The 23,310-nt window shown below is 37.1% G+C and overlaps 1 protein-coding gene across 7 annotated transcripts in view; it reads left to right on the forward strand.

The window, feature by feature from the left end:
- The window catches only part of ralgapa2 (Ral GTPase activating protein catalytic subunit alpha 2), a 162,621-nt gene that overhangs the window by 6,064 nt on the left and 133,247 nt on the right, over positions 1-23,310 (forward strand). For all 7 annotated transcript variants that reach the window (XM_073869774.1, XM_073869777.1, XM_073869771.1 and 4 more), the window contains exons 2-3: positions 20,344-20,454; positions 21,754-21,803. In XM_073869774.1, the coding sequence (XP_073725875.1) occupies positions 20,344-20,454; positions 21,754-21,803 (161 nt within the window). The remainder of the gene's footprint in view (positions 1-20,343; positions 20,455-21,753; positions 21,804-23,310) is intronic.

The following is a 23,310-nucleotide window of genomic DNA, read 5'->3' on the forward strand; positions in this document are numbered from 1 at the left end:
TTTGAGTTGTTTAAAACATGCATTTCAAAAAACAACACTAGTCAAACATAATCATTATACATATTCTTTCTTATCATGAAAATACCTGAAAAGGTTTGAAGAACAGCAATATAAATATATCCATAAGCGTGTATGGTTCTTCGTCTATTGCACATATTGAGTTTCTGCACGAGAGCGCCCCCCTGGCTTTTGGATGTAGGGGCATTTCACCGTAATCATTGAGAAGCATAGCAAGCATCATCGGCCGATATATCGGTGCACTCTTAGACAATGACAATATAGTTGCAGTTTGTACAATTTACACTTGTAGGATTTTATGACAAAAAAGCAAAACTATCAGTATCTATTGGTATCTGTCATACAATGTAATTGTATATCGGTATCAGAACCGAAATTTTATATCATTGCATCCCTAATAAAAGCGCTAAAAAAATGAAGAAAATCTCTATAAGCTAGTTCGTTGGACGGTCATCCTGACCTGTCCCTCGTTTGGTGGTGCAGGCATTACCAACTTCACTTTTTTACTTTTATGCAGTTAGTTCCTATTTGTTAGTCTGCGTTTGTTGATTCCACACACTGTTTACTAAGTCAGACTGTGTATTGATGTTTTTGTGTTTTGTACCTTTTGATGTGTAAGAAGTGTGTTTTTAGCAGTAGCTCTGTTGTGGCTGCAGCGAGTCATTGGGCTGCTGTGTATGCAGTCAATGGTCATGCCTGGTTGAATTTGGTAATTACAGCAGCACCTGATCACACACAGTCTGTCTTTACCCCCTTCACCAACCCCCACAGCCACTATCACTGCCACAGGACAACAGTCAACACCACAGTCATAGGACGCACACACCGTACATTATGCTATTTGTCTAGATAGGGCTGTTTACATTTGATATGACACGCTGACAGTCCATTTACGTTTATTCCAGTGTGTAGTATAATCTAGGTAGTTATAAAGGTTTTATTCTGCATGGATTGTAAACGAATAGATTAACAACCTAAGTTAGCATTTATTAGAAATAGGGAAAGTAATGCAAAACGTCTTTTGACGTCTTCCAGTGCATATCTTGATATTTATTTGTTTTCTCTGGCGTGATTTATAAAGGTCTTGACCAACCACACAAATATTGCCAGCAAACAGATTTAGCATGTTTAAAGCAAGGGAAAATATATAAATATGTATTTAAACAGCAAAAATGCTTCTTTTTGTTTGTGACTAATGAACACTGAAAAGAATATTTAATCTCGATGAATAGTTCATAAAACTTTGCAGTCTATAATTTCGCTTGGGAGGCTGCCAAAGTGCAGGTAAAACCCTGAATTTGTAGATAATAGGATGCTAGAAGGGTACTTGTGTCTGTTTGCATGGTAAAGTAACTCTGTTCTTTGTACAAAACAAAAGCAATACATACACGTCAAGTCAGTTTTGAACAGTGAAGGTTGTCAGATGTAATTTGCATACCCGGTCAACTCTCCAGAGACCTTGACTTAAAGGGGACATATCATGAAAATCTGACTTTTCCATGTTTCCAAGTGCTATAATTGGGTCCCCAGTGCTTATCAACCTAGAAAATGTGAAAAAGATCAACCCAGTAACGTTTGTTTAGGTTAACCATTCTCTGCAAGCATGTAAAAAAATAGGTCATCGACATTTGGCTCCCCTTGTGATGTCAGAAGGGGATAATACCGTGCCTTAATCTCCACTATCCAACCATGTCACTGCTATTTAGTGCAGAGATCAGATAATTTGCATTTTAAAGGACACACCCAAAACACATTTTTGTTTACACCTACAAAGTCTTAATTCTGCTATAATAAATTATCTATATGTTATTTTGACCTAGAACTTGAACACATATGTACTCTGGGGACACCAAAGATTTATTTTACATTTTAAAATAGTCTTGTGAAATGTCCCCTTTAAAGCAAAAAAGATATCTGTATGTAACACATAACATTCTTTACATTTGTCTCAACCAACTTGGCTTTTCAGTTTTTATTGTTTTTAACATTGGATTTATTTTAATTTATTTGTATTATACAGTAATTGTGCTAACTTATGCGCTTAGTTAAAACATTAACACTAGAAACTATGTTGGCTGTAAGTGTTAATGTTTGGAGGATTTATGCTGTTGAAAAGACTTTAATGATGTCTTATATAAGGATATAGTACCTGTGTCCTAACATCAGATTTTCAGGAAGCTGAAAGAAACTTATTTACATGAGTCCTGTATTTGCATGTAGGTTTGAATGACGCAAATCATCATCTGGTCTCTGTTCAGTTGTAGGTCACGTGGACCTTGAGCTGTACTATACAGAAATCCAAATACCTTCAGATTTCATACAACATGCATGTTATTTTTTATCTACCATTATAATTGTGATAAATTTCTATGACTTTTAATAAAAAGCTTGTAATAATAATTTGCAGCTTATTTTATACCAGTGGTTCTCAAAATTTTTGGCATGCGGCCCCCCTTGTGTAGGATGTGTTTCTTTCGGACCCTCTGCAAAAAAAATCATAAACTTAATAGACAAGTTGGGTATTTTACACTTAAAGCCCTGTTTTCAGATTGTTTATAATGAAATAGAACGGTTTGACTAAAATTTCGACATATGCGACTGCCCCGAGAATTTTCAGGTGTTTGTTGTTTACCTCCCACCTCTAGAATGTGTGTATAGGTGCACAGGAACAGTCCTTCCCAAAATGCATTAAACTTTCGTTTACAAAGACGTGAAACTCACCGAGTGGTCAGGGGTGTTCACTGATATGCTGACACAAAAATCGCTGCAAAATATGCATTCCAACAGGTGTTTTACCATTCGTTGTAAACTTATGGACCTATTTTTCCAAACGCCTCACACCTGTATATTCTTCCGCTGAGAGCTTGAATAATAGACACTCCAGCCCAGTTGGTGGCGATAATCCACTTTTGCCAATTGCAAGAATATAAACCGTTCTATTTCATCTTAAACAATCTGAAAACAGGGCTTTAAGTGTAAAATACCAAACTTGTCCTTTAAAATTTGAACTAAACAAAATATTAAATTATACAATGTAGTGTTATTAGTAGCTTTATCTGATGTTTAATTGCACAGAATTTGGAGGATGCATCGGAAGTTGCATAGCAATGGCAGTCAAAATCAAGATTTGAATAGTCAGGGAATGGATTATGGTCAGTCAGTGAGAATGGCGTCTCTTCTACTAATCTGTTGCAATATTTGGAAAACATACTTGTTGTGAAGTTGATTTCAAACTTCAAATCCTTTTGAAAATCATCAGGTCTATTTTGAAAAGGAACGTTGTACAGGTTTGGTGACATTCAGAAGACTTAGGAGTGTCGCACATCTGCTGTTCCCATTTTCATGACAGTCATAATCATAATGAATTCAGTTTAGGGATTGGTATGCCAGAGGAATAGAGGGAGTGGAGTGCCCCTCCTGTTCCTGCTCAGCAGGCTGTAGTGCCACTCCTGTCCATTATTTCACACACATACTGTGATCAGGTGCATTTACTTGTATAATAGAGACTATTGTCAGCTCTGAGGCTTCAACACGAGAAAGATTAAATGTCAACTAGCATTAAGATTCACTTTCACCTGAACAATGACTTTAGCGGTAACTGTGCAAACAAATTTCATCTAGTTAAAACTGAGATATATTCTTTTTATTTTCTTCTTTGCTCTGAAGGGGTTAAGAATGAAACATTTATTCCATTGTTATTCTCATATTTTTGAGTTAATATCTGTAATGACTTTAAAAATAGGAATCAGATACTGAATTTATTTTATTTATTCTAGTAATGAGTTTAGTCAATGGATGCAATTACCCCTTAACTCTCTCACCGCCAGCGATTTTCACAAAAGTTTAATGCTTTCCAGAAAATGTTCTTCTTTATATATATATATACATATATATATATATGTACTTCCAGGTTGTAAAAGTAGCGGTAGCGGTATTGCGGAAAGCCGTAAATTCTCGTCATTGGCAGAGACGTGAGAAGTGTTTTTTTCTGAATTGACAAGATAACTCGTCAATGGCGGGGAAAGAATTAAGTTGTCTTCTGTTTTTATTATAATCATTTGTGCAATAAAAACATCAAACCTGCAGGTCATAGGCCTAATAGATCTGAACATAGCCTACATGGTAAAGCCAATACATGTACATCCACATCAGAAGTTGATATTGTAGTAGATGCCGCCTTAGCTAAAATAGCTGTAAGCAATCTTGTAAAATGTCACATTGTGGGAGCTTGCTGAGGGCAAGAAATATACATTATAAAATTAGAGAGACCCTTCTCTTGATAATTTGGCACAAGTGGTCAAAAAGGATGCATTTGGAATGGTATATTAACCCTTTCCCCGCCAGCGTTTTTTTTTAGTTGCCAGTCAGCTCCAGCATTTTTTTATGATTTTTACGAAAGTTTAATGCCTTCTCTTCTTATCACCTCTCAAATATGGGTAGGTTTCTTTAAAAACACAAAATTTTGAACAAAAAGCTGAGATAGTTCACCTAAATTTTTTTTATTTACTCACTCAATGGTAAACACAATTGATGGTACCCATAGACTTCCCCAGTGGGAAAAACAAATACTATGGAAGTCAGTGGGTACCATAAACTGTGTGCTTATTATAATTTATCAAAATATCTTTTTGTTAAAGTAATAGTTCCTTAAAAATGACATTCTAAGAATATATATGACCTAATGACATCCTAGGAAAATATGACTTCCTTTTTCGGCTGAACACTAAACACATTTATTATAAGACGAGGCTGTTGAATCCTGATTGGTTGAGAAATGTCTTAAATAACCACCAGAGCAATGTCTTAGCAGTTTCTGTCGTTATTGTGGTATAAGCGGAATAATTGTCTTTGGTCCTTTAATTTATTTCAAAATGTACACCCACGGTTAGGGTTGTAACGATAAATGATTATGGTGACTTTTAGTGACAGTGATTTTTTAATAATATGGATTTTTAGTGACAGTGATGAGGACTGATCAAAGAGCCGTAGTACATGAAAGAGTCGAACATAATAGCGCCTTTGCGATTCAGAATCGACCGGACAGGCATTTTTAGTGTGTATCGTTGTATCATTACAACCCTACCCGCGATATAAAGCTTGGCGTCGTGCCGCATTACCACCTTTAGTTCTACTTTTTTTTATATAATTTAATGTCCCGTCACCTATTATTCCTTACATATTAAATATTTTAAAAAATATCTTGCGCTTTTCCTATCTTTGTAAAGGCATTGAAGAGTGGCAATTTTTTCAATCATCAAAAATAAAGCAATCCGATTCCATACGATCTGATAGGTTTGTCTTAAGTAAAATGATACATTTGTGAGAGAAATTGATTAATATTTCAAGTGTATTTAGTGATCAATACTTCATGTTTGAATGTTAACTTATCTAGATCAAAATTGGCCGCATGCCGGCTACATGACAGAAGACGATTATTGGTTCTTGCGTGTCTTGTGACTGCGTGATTCATTATGATGCAAATGACGAGCAGACTCGCGAGAACCGATGATTGTCTTGTATCGACGTGGAGCCTGCAGAAGGTCTCCAGACAGCACTTGACAAACGCTATTGTTGCTTGACTACAACAAGGTCAGCAAGGCATCAAAACAAAGCATTTTCTTTGGCAAGGAATTTCCTCTGTATTATCAGTCTGTATTTGCCTCCTAAATGCACATCGCGGCAAACACACAGGCCTGTAATATTGAGCAGTTATTGCTTTCAAGACATCGTGTTAACAGGCGTTATTCAGCTTATTCATGTGTCCTGCAGGTGAAGCTTTATGAATGAAACCGCAGCTTCACGTTTTTCCGATGCTTTCCGAGGCTCCGTGGGTCATACAGGATTTTGAAGAATTGCCTCTGGTTGGCATTGTGATGAAAGCTGTCTGTCCCACTGAGGATGATGAATTGATTATCATCATCTCGAATGTTGAGGCCGTTCCAAGAATCTATCACCGTTTAGTGCGACTGCTGCTTGCGTATTATAGTGCAATAAAAGCCCCAGCTATATCTTTATTGCCCTCTGCATTCATATCGGTTTAGCTCCTGCTGAAAGCCTTGGATTTGTTATTAACCCCCGTCACATTGTGGTCAAAAGCTGCTGCCTTTGTCGTTTTCTCAATTTACTTAATAGGCTGTTGCAGAAACACACCATCCCCTGACTTCCATAGAGCAGGTGCACATGTTTCTGATCACGTAATGTCATTTTTTGATGGTATATTGTCATGCATGTAAATATATAATTTTTTTTTTGTGCCTGGGTTTCAGCAGTTTGAAACAATATTGATATCAGTTAAATATTATAATTTTTTTTTATAAAGTTCATGTCTCAATCCAAATAAAATTTTCATTGAAATCAAATGATTCATAAACTCTATTCCAAAAGATGTTTTTTTAACCAATTGCTGGGTCAAATATAAACATTTTCTTGGTTAATTTCAACCCTTTTTGACCAAAAACTGGGTTATAAAATAACCCAGCATTTTTAGTGTATGGTAAATAAACACATTGAAAGGCTTATTTTGGATAATCCAGTGAATTATGCCAGATATTTTGCAGATTTTATGCCACAGCTAATCTCCTTGTCTTGGCATGGTTTGGCCATTTCACATCTACTGTAAAAAATGCATTAAACCAGTTTAGTGTTGCATGAGATATATTGTCATATTGTCCAGGTCTATTCCATTTTGTCCATTGCATTAAGTCACTACAGTCCAAAGTGTGTTTGTGTGAGTTTAATCAGTGGCTCAGGTTGACCCCCTTTTTTTCGGTCTGCATGCTTAATGCTTTGGAATTGGCTTGCTAAAAGCATCTGTTTATCCATGAGTTTCACATTGCAGTCTATGATTTCTAGCCTGTGATATCTATTTTGCTTTCAGTGTCTGATCACATTCTTTCAGCCTTATAAAGCTGTTATTTTCTCCCCCCGAATGCCCACTTTGAATATTTTATATGCCCATCAGCTCTTGCCGTAGGTTGTATTTTTCTCACTTTCCGTTCCCACAAGATAACTTAACAGATGCTGCTGGGCCCGTGTTCATGCCCTCAGGAAACAGCCACACTGAAACAAACCAACCCATTAGGAAACAACTCATAACTCATTCTGCATGCCTCTCTTTAAAACAGTGCAGGAGGTCCGTGTTTCGTAAAGAAAAAAAGATAAATAAGATTTATCTATAGAAGTGGTTTTAAACAATATGGTTGTGAAATGATTTTAGATGCTGTGTGTATGATACCATTATGTGTATATTCTAGGGGTGGCACGGTTCATAAAAAAAATCCGAACCGTTCGGTTCGCTTGTCTCGGTTCGGAGCGCGTGTGTGCCGTACGGTTCAACGGTTCATGGCATGCGCAATGTATGTAGCCTCGTGCCCTGTATGTGACCTCAGATAGCGTGTTCCCCTTTCGCGAATAGCGCGAAAGAAGAGGTGACTGCTGTGGAGAGTGAGTGCTGCCGGTCATGTTACGTGTAGAAATGGCAAGAGGGAGAGAAATGGAAGGCTGCCCGGAGTTGGAGGATGCCCCAGCGTCGTATAAGTTTGGTGTGAGGAAACATTTTTTATTTCATGTTACCTATGATGCGGGCGGAAATAAAACAATAGATACAGCCACACGCGACAGCCTTCTCTCCGACCATTTATCTAATCTGAGGTAATGAACACTGTTTTACGTCTTTTCGTATCAGCGCTATTTTTAGCCTTTCATTGATAAAACGAAAGCGGCTGATTTCCGCGTAGTTTCATTTTGCTAGTGTGTGAAAGTTGCGCGATCTTATTTCATAAACTGCCCCTTAAAGTAAACAGGACAGAAGTAGTCAAAAGTGGACAAAAGAGACCTATTTAAATATAACAGGTATAAACGTTATGTTTCTCTCTCATCCACAAATACTCTCTGCAGTATTTAAGCAGCCTCTCAGTAATAAATCTTAAAGCTACACTGAATTTGGCATTTTGATAAATGCAAGTTATCTTTGTGTGCTAAAAAGGCACATAAGTTCATGTAGATGGCAATACACATTCTCTTTTTTGCCAAATAAATGAAAAGCATGTTGAAATCATTAATGTCTTCCCTCTTGCTGTATCAAAATCTCACCTGGCTTTTCTCAGAGATGTTCCCAATAATGTGCTTAAAGTCAAATTCAGTTTGTGCATGATTACATAATATAACTTTTTTAATACTGTATCCTTAATTATGGATAATTAATACATTAATAAGATAATACATTTCTGGAGTGTTAAAAATTAAAAGAAAAAATAACAACAAGAACCGTACTGAACCGAGAACCGTGACCATAGAACCGTGATACGAACCGAACCGAGGGTTTTGTGAACCGTGCCACCCCTAGTATATTCAAAGCTTGCATGTTGCAGCTCCCCATTTAACCTGCAAGTCCTTTAAATTCAAAAGGATTTTGTTTGACTTTAAATGTTTTATTGTTTAGTGCCAAATAATGCTTTGAAAGTGATTCTAAGGCTACGTTTACACAGAAGAAGATCTGAAGAGAAAACACAAAAGTGGCGTTGGGTTATCACTTTTTATTCCGCATTTATACAAGCATTTTGGGTGGAAATATGCGTGCATATGGTGACGCAAACGTGTGTGATATTTGATGTAGTATGCACTCCAGGCGGCTAGGTGGCGCTGTGAAGCACTGACACACAACAACACCAAGTTCTCCCAGGTCTTATCCAAAGCCGTCTGGTTTGCCTCCGACGAATTGGCGCATCAACAATTTGATGGAGGTAATTAATGCGCCTTATTTGATCAGTAATACCAGCTGTGAATATTTCGTACAACTGCTGGCAAGACTCTTTTATATTTATCAAAGCTGCTATGACAACTTGAAGGTCCGACGTATGGAAATAATCTGACATGTCTGTTGTTATTTTCTTGAACTGGCGCATACCTGTGACGTAAACGCGTACGTGACTGTTGCGTTTTTACCCTTTAGACAGGAACGCGATGGTAGAGCATTTTTTAGATTTCCACTCTGCATGGTGGTTTCACTTTTTTTTGCATTTTAAGCCCCAAAAACGCTGTCGACGTGGCACATCCAATAAAATATTTTTACGTTTTCACCCTCGAGCGTTAACAGGGCCTAAAAATGTAGTTCCTCCTGTATTGTTAAAGTTGTGCTGTGGATAATTTCTGTTTTTTTAAACATGGTTAATAGACGGCTTTATTGGACGCACGTGCGCTGATGTGATACACGTCTGGATCCGAACTTTACTTCCAGTTTCGTTTTTTTAATGGTCTGACTAGTTGCTAAACTGATCTCTTGAACAAATGCCTCTTTGAAAATAAAAATGTTTCCTAGGTAATCTATGTGTTGCTTTTTTGCTTGTTATATAAATAAACTACGTTTAAAGAACTTTGTTGTTATTTATTCTTAGCGGAGTTTACCGGAAGTTACGTGGGGACCACGACAGCCGCTTGTTTATGTTGTTACTGCAGAAACCATCTATATTTGTTACTGTTATCATCCTTGGTGTGAACGGACTTTTAGAAGATTTCATTATCAAGTAGCACAGAATGATTATTGGTTCCTGTTTATAAGTATCATTAGAAATAATTATGGTTAGTTTAGCTGTAAGGTCAGTTTATTTCTATATATATATATTGTGGATAAGTGTAATGACACATAAGTTATAATTCAGTACTTTTATCCCAAAATGGACAACCAAAGCTGGGAGCCATCCAATAACAAGACATTTGCTTAAGAGAGCAAACTGGCCATGCCTATTCAAATTTATCAAAGTAAAATCTTGTTGACTGTTGTAACTCTTTAGCTTTTCAGCTCTGTAATCACTCCTTATTATTAGGTTATTTCGTCTCTGTGTTATAAGATTCATGAAAAAAGTGCAGAGCAAACATGGTTTGATCTACAGTATCAAAAACAAGTAAAAGGATTTGGTTTGGACTTTTATTTGGCTGGCTGAAATTTAGAGACTAAGACAGGTTTGTGTTAGCCTGACGTTGTCATACTCAATTCTAGTCAGAATTTGAGTCTGATACCGCTCCATTGAGCTAAAATTATGAGGCGTGTCTCAACCGAAAAATGCCTCTGCACTCAATTGGATAGACATACGACCAATCAGAGCAACGGAGTGTGTGATGTTGAAATGGCGTCTTTAGCAGCCTGACCGAACTGCTAGTAATTTCGCTACAATGATACTAACATCATTGTAATTATACTAAGTCTGAGTTAGCGAAGGTACATCAACACCTACTATGTTTACAACATTTCATTTATATCACAACTAGGGATGCTCACATTGACCGTTTAACCGTTAACCGAAGGTAAGCATTTATGACCGATTAACATTATCAGTTAAAATAAAAAAATATTTGTTAATACATGGTGCGTGTCCTCATGAGCCGACAGACATTTCGCCATTTTTCTAAGTAGGCTACTATTCGGACGGGATTAGTTTTACATAAGAAGGTGGGGTAAACAATTTTTATCAGAGCTTCTCAGTGATTTTAGTCCAGTCCGAATGTTCCATGTCAGTAATCATTACGGACAATGTCAGTAAAGATTACGGCAACTTTTACCTTCTGTAAAAAGGTCCGGAGAAATTACCTCAGGTAATACTAATCCAGTGCGAATAGACCAGCTGTAAATATCCACGTAAATCGCGTCATTTCCTTTTAATTTGCGGGTTTCTTTTAAATATAAAAGCGCTTAAAGAAGCATTTACTTGCGTTCTAAGCGGAAAAACAAGTGAGTTACAAGTCAGTTCCTGAATAACACGACATAAATTTTTTAAAAAAAAGTCACATTTACTTTTCAGAGGCACGGAACTGTTTATACGTTGTCCCCAAACTGAAATTAAACACAGTGTTTCGCGTTTTCCCTCGTCTGTGTCATGTTGTTTGCACATCTGATATCAGAAAGCAAGGTATGTGCACGTGAAGACGTGAGGTGCGCAATCGAGTTATCCCTCCCACTTCTGAATGTTTTACTGAGATTTCTAATCCCGTCCGAATTGACCATTAATATAACAGACGTCCTGTGGTAAAATTACATTACGCCATCTACCCCTGTAAAACTAATCCCGTCCGAATGTTTAATTTGTGAATGTCCTGTAAATGACACAAATAATTGCTGCCCTGACGGTCTGATAAAGTAATCATTTGTATGAGAAATCATTTGTATGCGTGTTTGGAAGCTGAACGGAGACGCGCGCGTGTCCGCGCAAGATGACGCGTCCGTCTTGCGCACATCCGGACAGACGTTCGCTGATGGCCTCTGACCCTAACCATAAACATCTAGCTCTTTTTGGACAAACGGAGAAAGACGACGCAAAACCAAAACTTTCTGAAAAGCGTCCTGCTTTAGAGATGACCACTGTGGTAGATGAAACGGAGACATTCTGCCCTTTTGGATATTAATCCACTGGACCGATCGCGTGCTTTTTAATAAAGTAATGTTGCGTGAATATCTGATAATGTATGAATCCTGGTTCTGTTGTTGATCTGTGGCTGCTGTTTGCACGACGCAAAACCAAAACTTTCTGAAAATCGTCCTGCTTTAGAAATGACCACGGTGGTAGATGAAACGGAAACAATCTGTCCTTTGGATATTAATCCACTGGACCGATCGCGTGCTTTTAAATAAGGTAATGTTGCGTGAATATCAGATAATGTATGAATCCTGGTTCTGTTGTTGATCTGTGGCTGCTGTTTGCACGTTCAAATTAAATGTTTTGTTTTTACTAGTTCACAGACAACCGTCAACTGTATTTTACTCAATGACAATTTCATATGAAAATCTTATCAGTTAACGGTTAATGTTCGGTTTAGAAGCTACGGTTGTCGGTCGGGAAAATTAACTGATATGAGCATCCCTAATCACAACATTAAGTATTTACTAAGTCATACAGTAAGACTTTCTCTTACCATTTGTACGTTAGGTGAACTTCATCCACGACGATAGCTATACGTTGGCTTGAAAAATATCGGAGCCTAGCATGTCCCTCCACTTATTCAGCAGTCACGATTCCAGGCTTCCGAAAAGAAGCTGGCAACGACCGCTAATTATATCCATCTCGTCGTGCACGCCGAGTTGCATCGCCGTGAGACCCATTTCAGGTGCTTCTTTAACTTTGTCCTCCATAGCAAGGACGGCGAAAACATAAACAAATGCCTTGATCGCGTTTCTCTGTTCCTCTTTTTAAATCAATGCTCTGTCGATATCTTTTAGAACAGACTCAATGTCAGAATCCACACATCTGAATTCACGAGCGGCAGCCATTTCATTGTAAACAGATTGAACACACGCGCTCTTTGGTGACGTGGTTGATACGTTACTGTTGATCATCTGTCCATCATCGTATAAAGCCCGCCCTCACAATTTGATTCGTCGGGCGGTTTTGGTATTCGCATAGTAGCTTCTCAACGGTGAGTCCCCAGACCGATCTTCCCCCGTTTTTCAAATTGTGGTGGGCGGGGCTAAGATCGGCTGGCACCCAGGCTAGGTTTGTGTAATATTTTCTCTAATATATCATAAATATAACTACTTCCCAAACCTTTGTCTAATGTGGATTTACCCCTGAGGCCTGATCTTAGTCTTTCTGAGAGTGAGAATTTAAGTGTCAGATGTCCTCTGTCCTTACTTGGATAAAGATCGTAAAGAGAAAATATCAAGTTATACATGAAACTAGGAGTAGATTTACTGAAAATATCCAGCAACATTCTCTGCATGTTCTCCTCTGTTTGTATTCCTGTCTTGGTTTATTTCTATTATGTGGACTCTGTATGTGGGTCTTCAGTCTCTTCATCCGTGGTCCTGTGCAGTTGGACTTGATTGTTTGAGCTGTTACAGAAGTGCTAGAGATGGACATGTTAGGGTCCTACTAGAGCAATTGGTGACACAGACACAAATATGGCCACTCCCTTCTGTTTACGTCCATTTTTACTGCATTCAAATGGTTGTTTCTTTGTTTTTTTTTGTTCACATTTGCGTTTGTAGACAAACAGAAAGAATCTGAATGTTAAATGAGCTACTAACAATATCTACACATCAGTTTATCAGCTATCACTGGTGGTTTGGAAATAATGCTCTACTGTGATACATTTCCTCTGCTGTTAATCGCTTAAATTTGGTGTATTCGCTTATTTTGCCACTTTGTACTTTTCTGCTCTTTTTTTCTGGCAAGTTATCTAATAATGCGATGCTTAAGAATGACATTTGTCATTTCCATAGGGATAGTTCACTGAAAAAATGAATGTAGTCATCCCATGCCACCCTGAATGCCATTGTGGTTCTTGTTGATTCATAAAATTGGTGTCTCTTTAAGGGTCAAAATACAGGCAACACAAAATTAATACCCATAGCTGATGATGTATTAAGGCCTTATGATGAGAAACAATTGGTTTGTGCAAGAAACTGAACATTATTTTAGCTAAAATACAGTAGCTGTACTGTTCTACTAAAGATACCCACATATTAGATGGCCTGAGGTAAATGTACATTTGGTGTGAACATTAAATTAATGTTGGAATGTTATTTATTTTTAATTATTAGTTTTTAGAGAGAATAATAACCAAATACCTGTTTTTAAAGAACTATAGACATAAACCATGAATCATTATGAATTAATAATAATAATAATACATTTGACTTATAATGCTTTTTTCTAAAACCCAAAGCGCTACAATACTACTAACCATCTGGCCAATCACAACGTACAGATTAGCTAGCCAATCAGGGACACAGCGCTTTTCTAATTGATGAGTTTTGTACAAAAGAAGAGAGTAAAATCTGGAGCTACAAAAATGTACGGTATGTTGAAAATAATGTGTTTTTAACGATAAACCACGTGAACACATTGTATTATACCAAATACACAAACTAACGTTGTTTTTATCAATGAAATGGGTGGATTTTTTTAAAACAACCAAGAGTTGGAGAGTCTATAATCGTTGAGGGGAGGGCATTCCATATACGAGGAATTGATTTCCACTGATTATTTGTTAACCAAACTGAACAGGGAGAACAATATTTGTTTATATTTATTTGTATGTTTACCAACCTTATAGTAAAAACAGTAGTATTTACCTACTTATATTTTACTAATAAATATTATCCCTTTTCTATCCAAAAATCTATGATGTCTACATTGGATAGATTTGTAAGATTAGGTAACTAAAACAACATTATGCTCCAACACTATATTTCATGACATACATGTACTTGATTGTGCTGCCATCAAATGTACTAACTCCATTTTAAAAATTAAAGCTTTTAACTGCTACAGTAATGGTGATTTGACGCGTCATCAAATCACCGGAAGAAAAATGCACGACTACATAATTCTGAACGTTCTAAATGGGGGCGGGTCTTGAGGCGAGATGATTGACAGAAGATGATAACGTTCTTTGATTGACAGCTGCACAGGAGCTAACGTTAGCTTGCTTTGCTCGTGTTCATAATAACAACAACATGATAATAACTTTCTACGTAGTATGTTTACCATAGTTACACAAAACAAGCAACAACTAAGCCAAATGATGTTCAGATAGTTTTACAATTTTACATTACCTGAGTCCGCAGAAAAACTGGGCTGAAAAACAATACTCAAAATCTTCCTGACGAAAGTGCTGGCTGCATATTCAAAATTTCGAGTGGTTTGTCAGCTGAGGGTCGCGTTGATGTCAACAATAAAACTCCCGGTGGCCTGAATTTGTTGTCCTTACATCCACATAGCCTACTGCACAGGTTCCTTCTAGTAATCTTTTATCAAGGGTTTTGGTGATTTCCCCTTCAGAGACGGTTAAAGCGGAGTTACTCTTTGGATGGGTTCGTCTGCCGGCTAACTTCAAGTTGACTTGAGTTGATTTGAGAGCAAGTTGAGCTGTAAAAGTTGTTATTAGGCTTGTTAAACTTCATGTGGCATTGCAAGAGTCGACAGCCGGATGACGTCAAAGTACCGCGAGAGCGATTCGCGAAATCATATGGAGGAGTTTGCTTTTAAATCGCTCTCGCGGAGCCTCGGCGTCGTCTGGCTGTCGGTTCCTGCGGCGCCGCATGTAGTCAAACGGACCTGAAGACTGCATCGAACAGTGGTTGGTGGGTGGAGCTAATGATTCAGTTTCGCGCAGTGCATTCTGGTTAATTGAGTCCATTAAAGACCGTTACGAAAATTCCGCTTCGACACACTATCAATCTTATAAGTAAAATCGTGAAAATTTCTTTTTTTTTCCTCATGTAAAATGCAAAATGGACATAAATTACCCGTGATAACAGGCTAAAATGTCTAGATTGGAATTCCCCTTTAATGATAATTTTATTTATTTGTCATAATTATAGAACTTTTACAAGTTAGTCATGGACTTATAAAAAGATCTGTGGGAAGACACATTTGCACCATTTTCTTGTGATTTAAATTTATAGATATAAAAGACAAATTTAATTTAGGCAGATACCTTTACTGTTTTTACTGAAGTGACTGTCACCTATGTGATTTCTGTTGTTAAAACCGTTCTGTGAAATATAAAAGCCATTATACATGCATTATGGTCTTTAATTTAAAGAAGTTAAAAGAATAATGAAACATTTCCTACTGAATGCATGTCATGCATATTTCTGTTTATTTTTCGTTGAACTTGTCTCACCCTTGAATGCCAAGCCCACTGACTGCCAACGATATGGCTGTATCTGTAAAATAATCTCTACTTTCCCTTTTCATGCTACTTCACACTTCTACCTTTTCTGCATAGCTTTTTGCTGACCATGAATTCTTGCACCATTGTTTGAAGATTTCCGTGTAGTATATTGTGGCTTTTTATGCAATAAAACTAGGGCTGTTCAATTAATCGTTTTTTTTTTTATTTCGATTTGAATTTTTGACTCAAACAATTACAAAAACCAGGATATTTGAGGTAAAACAATTATTGTGTGATTTAAAATATTAATCGCATACCCCTGGACCTCTGTGTTTGTAAGGCACTTCTAAAGAAACCACTGCTTTGACATTCGTAGCCTATAGCAACACTTGCTTAATAATAAGTAGGGTTGGGTTTCGATTCAGATGTTCCATATCAATTTGATTTCGATTCACAAGCTATCAAATCGATTTGATTTTGATTCTCGTGTCAGTTTCCGATTTTGATTCTCGTGCCGATTTTTTAACTCGATTCTACTCAATGAATATATATTTAATATTACTACAGCATTTCACCTCTGCATTACAAATCATACATATAGCTTTGTTCTTGTTCACAACACACTCGTCGTTGTCTTGCTTGCGAAATCTAAAATGCTTTCATACCTCTGACTTTTCATGTGAAGGTGACATCAATGTCGACCAAGCACCTGAAACCGCCATTTATGCACTGAATGAATGAATGACAGGCTCGTTCTAACTCCTTGGTAACATTGCGCAAGGCAAAAAAAGAGTGTGACATCTAGTGGAGAAGACAATTAATTAGGGAAACGTTAATCTTGCATTTAATGTTTGCGGAAATAAATATAAAATTTTTTTTGTGGCCTTCCAGAATCGATTTTGAACGACCACGTAAAAAAAAAAGATTACCATAGTTTTCGGACTATAAGCTGCATTTTTTTCATAACTTGGCTGGTGCTGCGTCTTATAGTCAGGTGCACCTTGTTAGTCAGTGTGAATTAATTTTGACATTTATGAGGCAAGAGACATCATTACCGTCTACAGCCGCAAGAGTCCGCTATATGCTGCTCCTGTATTTATGTAATTCAATGAATTCAGTGATGCAGAATGACGGGTCTGCGAACTTCACGCTAGTTGGCTTGTTTGGTTAATTAAGACTATTCAACCTTCCAGGTAAGTACTGTATGCTATGGTTTATTGTTTAAATAACTGATAATATTACTTTAACGTTAAGACATCTATTCAGCCTGCTGTTCTCTCTGCTAATAACTCTCCTTTCCAGATTAAATGTCTGTTCTTCGGCTTGGATTTTGTGAAATAATTTTCTAAATAAACGCGACGTATAGTCCACTGCAACTTATATATGTTATTTCGTCTTAATGATGCATTTTTAAATGATGAGGCTTATACTCCAGTGCGGCTTATAGTTCGGAAAATACGGTAATCGAAAAATCTATTTTTTTTTGCCCAGCCCTAATAATAATAAGGTTAAATGAATGCATGTTTTCAAAGTCATGGAGTAATTTTTTTAAATAATCACGGTTATGATTTTTACCAAAATAACCGCGATAATGACTTTGCTAATAATCGAGCAGCCCTAAAGAAAACAAATTGTGGTTGTTCATTTTGCATGTTGCCCAGCCAATCTCCTGCAAATAACCTACAAAGTGGACAAGAAACAGTCAAAAGTATGGTTTTATGAGATGCTTAAAATAGTTCAGTATTTCTATTAATGACTGACCTCAGGATAGGGAGTGTGTGTCATTATTAGGATTAAGACAATCAGGTTTTCATGGTCAATTTTTTTTGGATTATCATTTGTCTGTTACTAATGATGAAAGAATTGACTGTCACAGGATATCACCCATCACTCTCTCTCGCTCTATCTCCATGCACTCCAAAGCCCAGGTTTTCTAGTCATGTGAGGACGTTTCTGGGTCTCTCTCCTCTTTAATGAGTTGAAGTGTTTTTCTGGGCAGCAGGAAGAGGCCCGACACAATGAGGGTTGAAATGTAGAGCATATGAGGCGATGTGATAAGAGACACACCCTGTGCCGATATATTGCTGCTCTTCTGCTGTGGACTCTTTCTGCTGACACTTTTATGAGTTCAGTGAAGAAAAACATAGATGTTTTATTTGTAGTTTATATACCGAATTTCCTAAATATTATCAGTGTTGATGTCATGTGTAAATCACAGAAGTTGTTTAGTCATTTCATATTTGGCCTGTAGCTCCTGCGTTATGAAAGTTTCAGTAATGATGAAGTATCTTATTTTCATGCTTTCCGTGCCATTATTTAGTATGTGTCTCAGTCTCTCAATATGGGTAGCTCACCCATCAAAATTAGTTTTTGGTGTTATGGCTTTTTTGGTAATATCATGTAATTTACATTTAGATGTTGTAATACTTTAGCACAGAAATTGTTAATATTCAGTTGGCAATAGCCTAAAATACGGTGTGCCCTATCTCAAGCACAGTTGGCCCTGTGTAATGACTTCATCCATTTATCAAATGGCTCGTCGCTGCCCTCCCAGTCTGGCTCCAGGCGAAATATTATTTCAGCCATCAAATCCATTCCTCGTCATCATCTGTCATCTCTCCCTGCTGCTATTAAAAATCAGACCAGTGCCACTGCTACAAATTGGTTGCAAATGCCAGCGTTGCCTTGAAGCCACAATGTTTTGGAAACTGCTGCAGCTTTTGGTGCTTTGATGACTTTGTTTTGAGAAAATTAGATAATGCATTTGCCACAATAACAATACACAACAGAAAAAAATTGTAGTTAGACATTAGCATGTATCTAGTTCATCCTTTAATACTTACTCAGCACCACTGCAGACACTTTTTGCCATGAAATGCTTCATCCCTTTTAATTTCGCTTGGGATGTTTGTTGACCTAAACATGTCTTTGTATTTCTTAAAACTGGAAAGGTATCCCCCATAGCTAGAAAAGTAGGGCGAAACACAGGCAAGTACAGTATACTTTGGGTTTAGATGTCACATCGATCTAATCAACACTGATACAACCTTTCATCCTTAAAGGTGCCATAGAATGTAAAACTGTATTTATGTAGGCATAGATGAACAATAAGAGTTCCGTACATGGTAATGAGATATCATGAGCCTCAAACACAATTGTTTCCTCCTTCTTATGTAAACCTTTTGCATGGAAAACAGACCAATCGCAACATAACACCAACTGTGACATCACAGTTGTACGCCCCCAACAATAAATTACACATTAAATTAATTACAATGTTGTTACAACGCTAAAAACAAAGTTGTGACCGCTGAGTTAGTGCTATATGCTAGTTAATGCTATATGTTAGTTAATGCTATATGCTCGTTAATGCTATATGCTAGTTAATGCTATATGCTAATGTTAAGGCTAAAGTTCTACTATTGAAGTTACAATTACGTTTTGCAGGTCCATACTGAAAAAACACAAACTTACCACTTAGAAACGTCCATTAACAATCTCCAAACAATTGATTATTCCTCGAAATCTGATACAGACTCAAACATAAGGGGCCCTATTTGAACGATCTAAGCGCATTGTATAAAGCGCACAGCTCAACGTCTAAATGGGCGTGTCCGAATCCACTTTTGCTAATTTAACGACGGAAAAAAATGGTTTGTGCGCCGAGCGCATGGTCGAAAAGGGTTGGTCCTATTGTAATGAGAATATTTTGGGCGTAACGTCCAATAAACCAATGAGAGTCTCAGCTCTCATCCCCTTTAAAAGCCAGTTGCGCTGACGCTATGTCTAATCCTTATTTAGATGACGGACTTTGTAAACTGAAAAACTAAGCGGAGGAAGAAGATCCCCAGTTTAAGATTAATGTTAAATAATTGTGTTTTTTTTTTATTTTTATTAAAACCTTTAAAAATCGTTTTCTTTTAGTCATGGAAGTAAAAAAGTAGGCTTGTAATTGCTTTAAATGTATGGCTAAAGATAAAGATAAAGAATTTACAAACGGCTCTCTGCACATTTCAGCACTTGGACAGCGTTTTTAAGCAAAGAGTTTTTTTTTAAGCATTACTTAAAAATGTTTCTCATCTCATCATATCCACATGTACAGAGTCATCATGTACAATAAATCCGTGAGGTAGCATTTAAAAACATTTAAAAACAGATGCATTTGTTTAAAGCAAAGCATTTATTTACTTACCAGGCTGCAGGTGAAGCAGATCTTTGCGCCTTCTAACGTCTCATAATTAGTCCTCATTTATGTCCAAGAGCCTCAATAATAATCTTTATCATTTTAAAAGCAAATCCTAAGTTTGTAAATTGACAGTTTCCGGATAATGTTTCCTCTTAATAAAGCCACAAACCTTTTAGATGTAGATATCAAAGATCAACTTAACAGATTATTTCAATGCATTCTTTGGTACCTTTAAAAACGTTTGCTTGTTTGATTATAACACAATTTTAATTATAACCTTTGACGTCTTTGTGTTCTTTGTTGCACATGTTTATCTTTGAGCTTAGTAAGGGTCGGGCAAACACAAGGCCACATAAATCAGTAGTTTTTTTGTCATAAAAGTTTGACTGCATGTAAACGAATGAATGGCTGTGTATGTACAATTACTGTACAAACATGTCTGTAATATGAATGTTATGTAGTACTGTCAAACATTGAATTACACTATGAATTACACTTCTAAGTAGTTTTCTTTATTCTTTTTTCCACAGATATTACTGAGCGGAATGAACTGAAGGCATTTTTTGAAACCAACTGCTCACAAATTTATTTTATCTTCTATGAGAATTTCATTACACTGGAAAGTAACCTAAAGCAAAAAGGTAAGCGACATGTTTGTCCTGTTATTATTGAATGCTATCTCAAGTTTATAACGTTGGGTAGCCGTAGATCAGTGTTTTGTAAGTTGCCCCAAGCTCACAAAGGTGTCAGATCCGGCAGTCTCGAGTGTCTAGTTCATTTTCAATAGGAGAGTGGCAAACCACGACAGTTTCACAGGCGGATCGTAGACATCAGGCGGTGCTCGTGCATCAAAAATACCTGCCGTTTCCTCCGGCATGACTCTTTGCAGCAGGTCAGGTGCCGTGAAAATGCATGGCGATTCAGCCGCTTGTCGCATTTCGTGTTAGCAGGCCGCGATGGCAAAACGCGATGAACAACAGGATCTAGTTTTGAAAATGTTTTTTACAATATTAAATGTCGTGGCTGGTCTGGATTCGCACACAGAGGTTTAGAAATAAAAGTAGCACCTGCCTTAAAACTGGTGATGATCTGGTGGTCGAAGAATATATGGTAGCATGTTTTAAAAACATAATGCCTATGTTTTATAATTTCAAATGTTATTAAGTACTGTAATGCTTTACATATGCAATAGCATTTCCATTACTAATATATTCCAGAAGAAAGTTTATGAATTATTATAAATTATTTTACCATTATTTGGCAATGCAAAGTGCATACTTTTGTTAAGGTTCCATTCAGAGGAAGTAAAATGAAGTCTTTTCAACCCAAGGTTTTTACGAATGTAAATTTGTGTATATTTTTTGTGTGTATTTTTGTTGTACAACATGAGTATGTTGATGTTTCTGAGGACTTATGAAATTTTGTGTTCACAGAGCAGTGTTTTTCTGGTTTTCTTGCTAAATTATGTGTAGTTTGTTTAGTTAGTATTAACACATTATCAGCAAAAAAAATTTGGCCCTCACATGGTAACCATCCGGCCCTCATCCTAAAATGAGTTTGACACCCTTGGCCTAAATTATGTGACTTATATTAAGAGGAAGTAAGCCATTAGGCCTACTTCTATTATTTTTCCGGTTTTTGTCTGGCGAATGATAAAGAGTGTGTAAGTTGTACCTCCTTGCATTAAAAAATACATAGCAGTTTAGTAAAGACCACTTGGAACCCAAATGCTATCATTGCTGTAATTTTTTCATGAACAAGCAACACTTAATTTTTCTTAAAAAATATGAAATAGTAGTTGCTCAGTGTTAGTACTCAAAGATTATTGCATCTGGGTCTCTTGTACTGTATGTTGTAGTTAGCATCATGGTGCTGAACTTTGTTAATGAATACAAATAAAAAATGCAGTTATTAACGTGAAAATTGTGTTGGTTTTTTAGGGAACAAATCTCAACGGGAGGAGCTGGACTCCATCATCTTTATTTTTGAAGTAAGTTTTCTCTACGCCTGCTTTCTTCTGAGTTTAGTGTCGTGTGCGCTGTTGTTGAGTTGAACATGCTTAACACTGCTGGTATCTCTCGATCTGACATTTGGGATGTGACGTGTTTTTCAACACGTCTGTTTGCTTGTATGAATCTTCAATCGGAGCAGGTTTTTCCACTTTCTCCTGTCTTTCCTGGAGGTGCCATCCTCCATATGTTTTTCCCACCTGGCTGAAAAGTAGACGCTAGTTTGCAATACAAATAGGCAGCAAGGCGCTCTCTGGTTTCATTTGCTCAGGGAGGCACACAGTCTTTTTTTAGGAAAAATAGTGTCAGGGTGTGACAAGACAGTTTGTGTTGCATAAACGGAAGTTGACATAAAAAGCCACCCTGGAGAAATGCTTTTCATACGTTTTGGCTTTATCAAAAGCACTTTGGTACTCTGTGGTATTTCTGTATTTCTAATGGTTTGTTGTGTGGAGTCTTGCTTTGGTGTTTGGGGAAACCGCCCCAATGTGTTTTTTTTTCATGTGAACACATGGTATTATACCAAATACACAAAATAACGTTGTTTTTAGCAATGAAATAGGTGCTCTTTAAGATATGTCAGTACAAGGTGTTTTGAAATTAAAGTATTTTAAACATGAATTTTAGTCTGGGACTAGGATTAACCCTGTCTGGGAAACTGTCCCATTGTTGTTATTCTGTGCTTCAACTTTGTGCTAGACTTTTATTTAGAAATTTGAATCCTTATCGCATTTTATTACACGGCTCTCTGGCATGCTTGATTCTGATTGGTCAGTTGAGACATTTGCAGGTTCGTTCTTTTCAAATAATAACCGCTCCAAAATAATAACGCATAGCCGGACTACTTGCACGAGTAAAATCGCTCCGCGCCAATAAAGATCAATAAAGATTACTGTCTGTCTGGCGCCATCTTGTGACAAACACTCGACAACCACGACAAGACACAGACAGCTTACTGAGACTGAACTTGACAAAATAGAGCATGACAGCTACGAAGCCAACACACAAAAAAATACAGAATGGGGATTAAAACTTCTCAAAGACTGGCTAAAAGAGAAAAAATGGAGACAGACAACTATGAAGCAGAGGATCTTAATAAGGTATTACGATCATTTTATGCATCTGTGCAAAGTTTCGCGGAAGGATAAAAATGTTAATTTAAAACAAATATGCCAATAAAATGTTTCAAATTCATATTCATGTCCAGTTTTTTTTCTTATGTGGCAAGTAGCCGTGTAATAAGCGGGATAATGTAGAGGCAGCCGGTAGTTATTGGGAAATAAGCCCCTTCAGTGTGATACAAGACCCTCCGCTTCGCGTCGGGTCCTGATCACACTGTCGGGGCTTATTTCCCAATAACTACCGGCTGCCTCTACATTATCCCTTACATATCATCTAATTTATACACGTAACATACTGTATGTGACTCGTGCTGACAAAATCAATGAGTCGGAATGCGAACTGTTTAATTTCTTACTACAAACGAAA

This window comes from Misgurnus anguillicaudatus, chromosome 7 (assembly GCF_027580225.2).
Source record: "Misgurnus anguillicaudatus chromosome 7, ASM2758022v2, whole genome shotgun sequence".
In the NCBI taxonomy this organism is placed as follows: Eukaryota; Metazoa; Chordata; class Actinopteri; order Cypriniformes; family Cobitidae; genus Misgurnus; species Misgurnus anguillicaudatus.